This window comes from Sceloporus occidentalis, unplaced genomic scaffold (genome assembly GCF_023333645.1).
Source record: "Sceloporus occidentalis isolate IW3139 unplaced genomic scaffold, rSceOcc1.0.p SCAF_123, whole genome shotgun sequence".
Classification (NCBI taxonomy): domain Eukaryota; kingdom Metazoa; phylum Chordata; class Lepidosauria; order Squamata; family Phrynosomatidae; genus Sceloporus; species Sceloporus occidentalis.
This window is the reverse complement of record NW_028317103.1, coordinates 2773671-2785701: the sequence shown is the minus strand read 5'-3', so window position 1 is coordinate 2785701 and position 12031 is coordinate 2773671. Positions and strand designations below refer to the sequence as shown.

Here is a 12031-nt window from a genome sequence, read left to right as displayed (position 1 = left end):
ACTAGTGGTGGTGGGACTGGTGGTAACAGTACTGGCCATAGTGGGACTGCTAATTGCTTTAGATTTGCTAGGTTTTGCTGCTGCTGCTGGTGGTGGTGGTGGTGATGGTGATGATCGTAGCGGAGAAGGTGGAGGCTCAGGGGAAAATTGTGCACTAGTCATTTGGACACTGCTCCCTGAGGAATCTGATTCCTGACCACTCATCTCCTCTACTTCCTCTGGCTCATAGTCTAGCTCTTCATTAGCCAGATCGAATGGAATTCCTGCTAGGCTGGAGCTAAGACTGATATCGTCGTGAGACTCGTGACTAGTAGTAGTGCGAGCAGGAAGAATAGACTCTGCACTTGGCCTCTCAGTCTCAGGCTCCTCTGCTACCTCGCTAGGTGGAGTTCCACTATGTGTAGCCCTCTCTCTAACTGTCTTTACAAAAATTTTGTAAGGACTTGGTGGCTTGCTAGAGGTACTAGGAGGACATGGCGTGGCGGTACCAGTGGGAACAGTAGGCGCAGCACTAGTGGTGGTAGAGGCGGTGGGGGTGGTGGTGGTTTTCCCTACAAAGGAATGAGATCGCTTTGGTTTGGGACCCCTCTGAGTCTTGCTGCTAATTTGGCTCTGCTTGGTACCTTGCATGCTGCTTGTGGATGGGGAAGATGCTGCTTGGGGCAAAAGGCACTTCTTTTTAGTCACTGGGCTGGTACTACTTGTGCTACCCTTTAACTTTGAACGTGCTTCTGGTGCTTTAGGCTTTCCGTAAAAAACCATAGAGCTTGTGGGCCTAGCCGCACTACTACTGCCTGCTTTTGGTGCCTTTCCTTTACTTGATGATCCTTCAAGCAATGCTTCCCCAAATGATAAGCGAGAGCTTGGCCTACTTGGCCGACTAGACTGACGCAAAGGCTGCATCTTAGAACTGGTGGTGGTGCTGGTGGTGGTGGTGGTGGTGGTGGTGGTAGATGGAGCTTGTACCTCCTTAGTCCCAAAAGGAGGATCCATTTCAAATTTTGTGTTGTGTGTGTAGTGTAGTGTAGTGTTTAAAAAAACTATAAAAAAAAAATAAAAAAAATAAAAAAATAAAAAAAAGGAAAAACAAATTAAAGACAAAAAAATTAGAGGAAGTTCTCTTCAGTGCTACTGCTTAAAAAGTAAAACTATGCACTACTGCACTGTGCTGTTGTGTGCAATCTGCCAAAGTGCTAAAGTTATTTAAATTATTAACTCAAAATTAACTATTTAATAACTAGCAGTATTTTATTTTTAATTTGAATTTACACGGGCCTAAGAGCTTAGCCTACTACTATGCTAGCCTAAAGCTATATTTCCTTACTATAAGTCTACCTCTAGGAAGACGCTCTCAAACCCACTAAGCTAAAGTGAGGTTAAATCAGATTCAGTATATGATTTATTAATTAATATTAAGTTATATAATATTAATAGATTAGAAATAATTTACTTATATATTGTGTAATATAGATAGAAGAATATAGATTATGAATAAGAATTTAGAATTAGAATTACTTATATTATAGATTATGAATTAGAATTTATATTGTTATATATTATTTATAATATGTTATAGATTAAGATTAAAGAAGATTATAATTATTTTAGTACTACAGCTAGTAGCTTTGCTTAGTACAGCTCGTCACAGTCAATTTTTCTTGAAAAGAATTAGAAATAAAATAAAATCTCACAAGAAAACAGTTAGCTTCACTGCTTGCTGAACAAAAACACACAGCACTTATGCGGCTGCACTCACTAGCCCAACAAGTTCACTTCACTGATGGACTGAGGTGAGCAAAACAAATGAAATAAAATGAAAGATTATTAATTAAGAAAAATTGACTTGGTCTCTTGCTGTTGCTAAAACAAAACACAAACTATAGAGCTGCAGCACCAGTACTAATAAGATTAGCTGAACTATACGCTAGTAGTAATTAATTAATATTATTACTTTTATTTATAGCTAATTTAATTAACTATTAAGATAAGAAAGAATTATAGAATTATTGATATTACTGATTTTAGATTAGACACTAGTAGATGTCTTGAATGTCTACAGTACACTCTACACTAGTATACTATTACTAACTATAACTGACAAATATATATATAATTTTATAATGAATTCAATTATTAATTATATTAATTAATATTACTGATTTTAAATTAGACACTAGTAGATGAATGTCTACAGTACACTCTACACTGGTATACTATAGTATATATATATATATATATATATATGACTGACAAATATATATATATATATAATATTATAATGAACTATTAAATTATAGATTCTATTAAATTATTATTTATAAATTCTATTTAATTTATTTAAGCAGGACAGGCAGTAGGCACTAGTGCCAGCCCAGGGCAAGGGCACCCCAGTGCCACTGAGACACTGGGTGCACTGTCAACTCAACAGCACTTACACTACAGTTGATGACAAATTAAATAAAAAAAAAATTAAATCAAATTATTATTAATTATATTAAGTAGCACTGAAGTGAGGATGAAGTACACTGTGAGAAATGGCAGGCTAAGGCTTACCAGTCTCACACAGAACAGAACAATCTCTCTGTAATGCTCGGATGCAGCACAGCAGTGTTGCCAAAGCAGTCACAGCGAAAAATGAATGGATCTCTCAGGCAAGCTCTGGTCTTATAAAGGCGCCTTCAGAATTCAAAAAACAGCAGCACAGGCATTGGACGAGACCCTTAGCGTGACGTCACAAGAGTGAGCTGATTGGACAGACGAGGATCAGCTCACTCCTGTTTGAAACTTTGGCGGCTGCGCGGCAAAAACGAAGACGATCACGAAGAATCTTCGATTCTTCGTGGTTGTGAGTCTTCGTCTTCTCCTACGTTTTGCCGGCACTGTATTCTCTTTGGCGTGTCTTCGGAACGAACAAAAAAAACGGCCTCTTCGTGCTCGTTTTCATGTTCGCCCGAAGACGAATGCGCAAGTCTAGTAGGAACATTGTCCCCTCATTGTATCGGTCCTGTGTTTCAGCAGTGAAAGCGGAGCTTTCCAAGGCTGCTGGTCAGTGTGTTCATTTCACAACAGATTTGTGGAGTGCACCTAGTGGCCAGCATGCCTTTCTTTCTTTGACAGCACACTGGTGGCAGCCCAGTGTGTCTAAGGAAGCTGCTGCAGCAGGCTACCGATCATTCCTTCTCCATGCAGAAGTATGGAAGAAAGTCCCGAAATGATGCTAGCGTGCCTTTGCGATCCAAGGATTAAGGGAAAGCTAGCAATGAAATTCAATGTTCTCAGTAGCTACCGGGAGCAATTGGTTAACAAGGTGCGTGACTGGCAGCGTAAAATGGGAATGCTTTCCGAGGAGGGAGAGGTGCAGGAGGAGGAAGAGATGATGTGGTCTGCTACTCCTAGCAGCTGCATCAGCAGCAGTGCCACAAGCAGCACAATACAGCTGAGTGGAGCAGCTGCGTTTTGGGAAGAGGCACTTGGGAGTATAGTTGGACCATCTGACAGAGCTAGCAGAAGAAAGGAGAGTAGTGCTGCTGAAATGGTCAAACTTTACCTTCTGTGCCTAATGTTGATCCTCTTAGCTACTGGGATGAAAAGAAGAGTGTATGGCCTGCACTCTCATGGGTTGCGCAGCAGCTACTATCATGTCCGCCAACCACTGTCCAAAGTGAGCGCGTGTTTTCTATGACTCGAAACATACTGAGTCCACAGCACTCACGCATGGCACCTCATCTGATGGAGCAGATTGCCTTTCTTAAATTCAATCTGCCCAAGTTGGGTTACCCAGCTCTTAGCTTGGAAAGATAATTTTCCCTAATGGAAAGGGTAGTTTCTCCCCCTGGTTGCACTTGCTGCGGTGTGGCAACACCTGCTACCTCCCCTGGTGTAGCCAATTTACTCTAGGGCCTTGTGTCTGAGCTCTGAAAGTCCGCTCCCAAACATCTAGGACTGACAGTCTTTGGATGCTTTGCCCTGGGGTGAAAACGGTGAGCGGGTCGTCAATTGCCCACTCATTCACCTTTTTTCTGTTTCCAACGCTGCTGCTGGTGGTGGTGCCAGCATCTTTTGCCAGTTCGCTTCCTGGCTGAAATCATGCCTCAAATGTCCCTAATGGTTAGGGTAGTTTCTCCCCCTGGTTGCACATGCTGCGGTGTGGCAACACCTGCTACCTTCGCTGGTGTAGCCAATTTACGCTAGGACCTAGTGTCTGAGCTCTGGAAGTCCGCTCCCAAACGCCTAGGACTGACAGTCTTTGGATGCTTTGCTCTGGGGTGAAACAGGTGAGCGGGTCGCCAATTGCCCACTCATTCGCCTTTCCAAATGCTGCTGCTGGTGGTGGTGCCAGCGTCTCTTCTCTGCCAGTTCGCTTCCTGGCTAGTGTCATGCCTCAAATGTCCCTAATGGTAAGGGTAGTTTCTCCCCCTGGCTGCGTCTGTTTGTGGTGTGGCAACGCCTGCTACCTCCGCCAGTGTAGCCAGCTTACGCTAGGGCCTTGTGTTTGAGCTCTGGAAGTCTGCTGCCAAACGTCTAAGACTGACAGTGTTTGGGTGCTTTGCCCTGGGTTGAAACAGGTGAGCGGGTCGCCAATTGCCCACTCATTCACCTTTCCAAATGCTGCTGCTGGTGGTGGTGCCAGCGTCTCTTCTCTACCAGTTCGCTTCCTGGCTAGTGTCATGCCTCAAATGTCCCTAATGGTAAGGGTAGTTTCTCCCCCTGGCTGCGTCTGTTTGCGGTGTGGCAACGCCTGCTACCTCCGCCAGTGTAGCCAGCTTACGCTAGGGCCTTGTGTTTGAGCTCTGGAAGTCTGCTGCCAAACGTCTAAGACTGACAGTGTTTGGGTGCTTTGCCCTGGGTTGAAACAGGTGAGTGGGTCGCCAATTGCCCACTCATTCGCCTTTTCCATTTTTCAGTGCTGCTGCTGGTGGTGGTGCCAGCGTCTCTTCTCTGCCAGTTCGCTTCCTGGCTAGTGTCATGCCTCAAATGTCCCTAATGGTAAGGGTAGTTTCTCCCCCTGGCTGCGTCTGTTTGTGGTGTGGCAACGCCTGCTACCTCCGCCAGTGTAGCCAGCTTACGCTAGGGCCTTGTGTTTGAGCTCTGGAAGTCTGCTGCCAAACGTCTAAGACTGACAGTGTTTGGGTGCTTTGCCCTGGGTTGAAACAGGTGAGCGGGTCGCCAATTGCCCACTCATTCACCTTTCCAAATGCTGCTGCTGGTGGTGGTGCCAGCGTCTCTTCTCTACCAGTTCGCTTCCTGGCTAGTGTCATGCCTCAAATGTCCCTAATGGTAAGGGTAGTTTCTCCCCCTGGCTGCGTCTGTTTGCGGTGTGGCAACGCCTGCTACCTCCGCCAGTGTAGCCAGCTTACGCTAGGGCCTTGTGTTTGAGCTCTGGAAGTCTGCTGCCAAACGTCTAAGACTGACAGTGTTTGGGTGCTTTGCCCTGGGTTGAAACAGGTGAGTGGGTCGCCAATTGCCCACTCATTCGCCTTTTCCATTTTTCAGTGCTGCTGTTGGTGGTGGTGGTGCCAGCATCTCTTCTTTGCCAGTTCGCTTCCTGGCTAGAGTCATGCCCAAAATGTCCCTAATGGTAAGGGTAGTTTCTCCCCCCTGGCTGCCTCTGTTTGCGGTGTGGCAACGCCTGCTACCTCCGCCGGAGTGGCCAGCTTACGCTAGGGCCTAGTGTCTGAGCTCTGGAAGTCTGCTGCCAAACGTCTAAGACTGACAGTGTTTGGGTACTTTGCCCTGGGGTGAAACAGGTGAGTGGGTCTCCAATTGCCCACTTATTCGCCTTTCCCATTTTTCAATGCTGGTTGTGGTGCCAGCATCTCTTCTCTGCCAGTTCGCTTCCTGGCTAGAGTCATGCCCAAAATATCCCTAATGGTAAGGGTAGTTTCTCCCCCCCCTGGCTGCCTCTGTTTGCGGTGTGGCAACACCTGCTACCTCCGCCGGAGTGGCCACCTTACGCTAGGGCCTAGTGTCTGAGTTCTGGAAGTCTGCTGCCAAACGTCTAAGACTGACAGTGTTTGGGTGCTTTGCTCTGGGGTGAAACAGGTGAGCGGGTCACCAATTGCCCACTCATTCGTCTTTTCCATTTCCATTTCATTTTTTTCCGTCTGATACACAATCAACCAAACATAACACACACACAACACAATAACACAGGGACATAACACACATAACACACACACGTACAATGTACAAATCACAAGGACCTTTCCTACTGTTATTTGCCCTGGCCTTCACTTCTACACTCACTAATAGCATTACATTAACGCTATAACTGACACTTCACCCTATAAAATTTTTCCATCCACATACCTGCCAACAGACCCAACTTTTTCAGGGACAGTCCTGCTTTTTTCCTGTCCCATCAAATTTAGCTAAACTAGGTATGCTAGTGCACATAGGTATAGCTGGGTAGGGTAGCACTACAACAATAAATAAATAAATATAACTTTAAAATAAAATTAAATAAACCCATTAAAATTAAAATTAAATTATTATTTAGACATAATACATCTTTAACCAAAACAGTGCACTGCTAATAATCTCAAACATAACCGTACATTAACCCTAAGCTATTTTTTAGTTCTTGTCCAACATTTTTCCATTCGCATACCTGCCAACACACCCAACATTTTCGTGGACAGTGCTTTTTTCCAGTCCTGTCCAGTAAAAGTTGGGTTGTTGCAAAATATGCCATTATAAATAGGTAGCAAATGTTAGGCATGTATTAAAAGTGGTCCAAAATCGATTTAAAAATGTAAAATAATCCCTATTCTTTTATTTTTATTAAACATCTATGGATGTGTGACTGTGTATGATAAACGGAGGCCAAGTTCCTTGGAGCATTTGTCTAGGTCTCAGACAAGACAACTGCTCGGAGGAACGTGGCCCTCAGTTTCGGGCAATGTGTATTGTGTACAGTACATCTCGGTACGTGTGTGCAACTCTATTGGTCGTTTCGGCAGGGGGCTCGCCTGCCATCAACGAATAATGTGCATTCTGCAGTTCTGCAATTCATTCGTTGATGCCAGACCAGCCCCCTGCCGAAACGACCAATAGAGTTGCACACACGTACCTTCACGGCAGCTGCTGCTGCTCCGATGTGTTCTTAACCCCGTATTAACCCCTGCTAGGCAACCGGGAGGAGAACGAAGATGAAACGAGCACGAAGAATGTCCACGAATATTCGACGGAAGAGAAGACAGGAACGGGCGAATATTCGCGGAATACGAAGATTTTTTTCCCCCCGAAGACGACCACGAAGACGAACACGAAGAGCCCCCCTGGTGCCCAAGTCTAGTATGGACATAGGACAAGGACAAGGACCAAGCGTGATTACAGTAGGTAGGAAAAATGAGTAGTCTAAAGGATCGAATGTCTCTCACTTGCCATCAAAACCTGTCCTTTCACTATGTTTCTAGGTGTACAGCAAGTAATAAGTACAACCTATAATAAATACATTTCAAACAATGCTTACTCCTGGGGCCTCAAATGGCTACTGTTTACATCCATAACATTGAACCTATTCTTCTAGAGCTTTACATTAAGTTACATAAAAATGTATATATATTTACCAGACGTTGGTTCATTACAGCTGGGTATATCACAATATTCCCATCGCACTTTGCTGTCTGTAGTATAACACCATGGCATAGACTCCCCATCTGGGTTCCTACAGTAGTTGCTTTGTAGATTTCTAGAATAGAGTGTATGATACGTTTAGGATACAATTAGACAAATAAATAATAGTTTGTTTATCTGTTTTTCTCAGTGATAACAAGATTGTTTCGGTAATTGTATTGACGTTTAATTAACAAGTATATGTGCATGACTAAACTGTTTTATTTAGTGTGGGAGTGATTTATGTATTTTTTATTTTGTATACTTATGGGGGGATGTAGCTAGTATTTAGCAGCCTGTGTTTAATCAACAACCAAGAACATAGCAAGATAGTCTTTATTGTTAATCTTAAAACCATTTAACTATTCTTAGTATGCATGCACATGCCTTTTAGTATGTCCACTTAGCAGACATAATTCAGTTTCTGGTTTTGTGTGTCTGTCTTTAGGGCAATGGTCAAGAGTATGGCAGCTGCAGTCAGGTGTTCGTTTTTTTATCTGTTGATATTTGATAGAGTCCATGATGCCATGTATCCTAACAAAATGTCCAGGTCCTCTGGCAGAAAAACAGCTCATAAGCAATAACGAGCCACCAACATATTTAACCGTAGGCATGAGGTACTCTATCATATGGCTACCAGCTTGGCAAACCCACATCTGGTGTTTTTTGCCAAAAAGCTCTATTTTGGTTTCATCTGACCATAGAACCTGATCCCATTTGAAGTCCCAATAGTGTTTTAGCAAACTTAACATGGTTGAGTTTGTTTTTGGATATGAGTAGAGGCTTTCTTGCTGAACCCTTCCAAACAACTTGGGTGATGTTGATGATGTCGGATTGCAATTTTGGAGACTTCTGCAATTCTCCAGCTATGATCCTTGGAGATTTATTTGCCACTTAAACATCCTCTTCACAGTGCATTGAGACAATATAGACATACGTCCTGTTCGAGGTTGATTCACAACACTTCCAGTTGACCGGAACTTCTTAATTATTACACCTTCTTTCAAAGAAAATTAAAGATACGAATTGGGGAACATTGTAACAACATTAAGAAATAGCTTTTAACACACAGAGTTAAAAACTCTGGCATCTGAGGGGTTGAACATTTTTTTGTAGGATTTTTATATACTGTTATATTTTTCATATATGTTATTTCGGAATAAGTTGCATTCCACAGGGAGTTTTAATGAAGATACTGTATATACGCGTTTTAATGTTTTACATTGTCTGGTGATACATCTTATGGTTTCCGCTCCATGTTTTTGTTTTTTTGCGTATTTGGGGATAGTGGAGGTAATGATCTTACAAGTTGGAGTTGGTGGAGGTGATAATACAGAGATGATCTTGCAAGTTTGAGATATTAATAAGGTGACGTCACCCAAATATTCCAGATATTGAAGCTACTTCTGGTTACAATACAGGAATATAAGGACACCTGAGAAAGCGTACATATTGGATTATAATTGCGGATTGACAGTGCTGGTGGCGATTGAAGATTGTATATTCTGCATTCGCTGCTGCTGTTTTCGTTTTTATATTATTTTAACAATATATCTGGTAATATATTCAAAATATGGGATAACTGCTTTAAACAGAAACTGAAATTCAATGAGTCCTACCCTTTCTGGCATGTTTTGTGCTGTTTTTTTTCATTGTTTTGTATTTTAAGCTGTATTATAGAACAGCCTCCCAGCAGATGTGGTATAGGCTAACACAGTAAGGGAATGTAAACATCCATGGAATAGGCATAAAGCTATCCTGAATCTAGTACAAAACCAAGGACTGATTAACCTCTCAGTATGATTAACCCCGGTATGTCCTTGTCCATTAGGATGTACCGGTACATCCTGACTTTGTTGCAGTGGCTGGGACTTCTCCCTTCCACTACATGGGAGATCATGCCGCCAGATTTGCTGGCTTTCTGCCGACCAATTGTGTTGACACTTACCAGAAGTTAGCTTGAGGACAGGAGAATCTCAGCAGGTTCTTTCTAGAACCTGTTGGAATCTCCAATTGGTCCTCCTGCTGGCTGAAGGTACGTATTACGATCAGCAATGCAGAGCTACGGAGCCCTGTTTGCTTATAACACAGACAGATCAGGAGAAGGAGATGCAGCAACAGAGTTTTTCCCTCTTCCAAAATAAAAAAACCAACAACAAATAAATAAAAAACAAGGAAAATATTGAATGTAATTAAAATAAATTTTAAAAAAATGTATTGGGAGACCTGTTATGTCACTATGACATTACCACCATCAATAAAGTATGAGAGATATACTGCACTGTGAACAGTGCAAAGAAAAAGAGAAAATAATAAAATAAGTAAATAAATAATATTGTTTCAAAAAACTGCTCCTTAGCCCTAAGTAAAAAAATTAGCACTACCCCCAAACCCCCTAAACCGATGGAATTCAGAAATATGTAATATAAGGAAATATGTAAAAGATGGATACATAACAAACATAAAAATATATGTATGTGGGGTATAACTGTAATCAGGAGATGTTGCTGAACAAGTCACTGTTGAACTGTGGCACCAATAGTATTTTAAGCAATTTAAAAAAAAAACTATTTTAGTAACACATTTTTATTTATTATTTGGTTTAGTATAGTTTTTTTTAAAAAAAACTATTATCACTAATAATTACTATGCTTTATGTATTACTGTGATTCGTTGTATGATTTGCAAAGGTTCATCAAATATGGAAAAAAGGAATCATGGTTTCAAAAACATATGGTAAAAATGACAAAACAAATCGCTAGTCCTTAGGTTATGAAAGAGGTTAAGATTAGAGCCTTTACATCTAGAAAAATGAGCATAGCAGAGGGGCAAAATAATTACACAAGTAACAATAGCTATTTAGAAAATGTTAATTGAAAGTAAGGACTAAAATATTTTATAAATTATAAATAAATCCATTTATAAATGTGTCTGGAGATGGAAAGTCCAGTAACTGGAAGTAATTTTATTTTGTTCAACAAGACATTGAAAAAAATAATTTTTGTTATCATGCAAGGACAGAAATATTAAATGCAATATGTATAACAAATAGATAAATTGCATTAATTCATGATGTATTCCAAGACGAACTGAAAATAACTTTTGAGTCAAGTTAGCATAATGGACTTACTTGCATGGATAGTTTTCTGGTGTTCTGGAGTGTTTATGGGGCTCATGAGAACTCCAAGACTGACAGGTTTTTCCTGACACGGTTACAGCAATAGTTCCAGTATAGGATTCACCCTTTCCAGACAAGCACTGTTCTCCAGGAGTGGATGGAGGTGGCTTGGTAGCTGTCAGAAGTAGCAAGGTGAGAGGAAGAAATGGAATAGACATTAGTAACAATTTCAGCAAATTGCTTAAAAAAAGAGTTTAAATAGCCTTTCAAAACAGTCATTAGATTCAAAGCGTTGTCCCACATACCTTGCTAAATGTTGTTTTGTAACTACATGTAGTATTAGCAAAATCATTCATACTGTTTAACACTCAAAACTATTCCCTGAAATAATTCTTCAATCAAGTAAAAAAATGTATTACCGGTATTCATATTTTTGCCTGGGACACAAAATCAGACACTGATAGGCAGTGGCGACTCTAGAAACAATATATAGGGGGGGCACACAAGATACCACAGTCAAACTGGGGGGGCATTCATAATTTCCAAAAGTAACGTGCTATGGAATTATACTTTTGTTATTGGGCTAAAATAATACTTGATCATTCAACATGGGAAGCCTGAAGCCACAATTGAGTGCGACTAATCCTTGAAATAAATATTATAACACAATAAATAACTTTTCCACTAAATGATTTCAGGGCCTTGAACGTTTTGTCCCCTGAAGTCACTACAACTTCAGGAGGGCATTTTATCTCTGGATAAATATAAATTAAATAATTCCTACTGTAAGTTAAGTGCGAGGAAACAGATGACCAAACACACACACCAACACAGGCTCTGTCACACCAACACCCAGACACACACACCAGGACAGGCTCTGCCACACCGACAACCAAACACACACACACCAGGACAGGCTCTGACACCCAAACACACACCCTAGGACAGGCTCTGCCACACTGACAACTGAACACACACACCAGGACAGGCTCTGCCACGCCAACACCCAAACACACACCAGGACAGGCTCTGCCACACCAACACCTATACACACACACCCGAGGACAGGCTCTGCTACACTGATAACCAAAAACACACAAACAGCAGGACACAATCTACGTCACAGACGTCTACATCAGGATGGATTTTTCACACTGCATTGTTGTTTATATCCCCCTTAGTGTTTTTGCCCCTTGTGTATTGATGCCTGCTGCCCATATATATTAATATTAGCCCCAGTTGCCGATAGCAGGTATAGATCAACACATTAACACACAAACCAAGCTTTGCATGTAT

General features: G+C 41.6%; 1 protein-coding gene across 1 annotated transcript in view; it reads right to left on the bottom strand.

Moving 5' to 3' along the window:
• LOC149282103 (plasminogen-like) overlaps window positions 1–12031 on the bottom strand; it is a 49386-nt gene that overhangs the window by 24887 nt on the left and 12468 nt on the right. Inside the window, exons 8-9 of the mRNA XM_089498630.1 lie at window positions 10748–10910; window positions 7572–7693 (exon numbers count right to left, since the gene is read on the bottom strand). Of these exons, the coding sequence (XP_089354756.1) occupies window positions 7572–7693; window positions 10748–10910 (285 nt within the window). The remainder of the gene's footprint in view (window positions 1–7571; window positions 7694–10747; window positions 10911–12031) is intronic.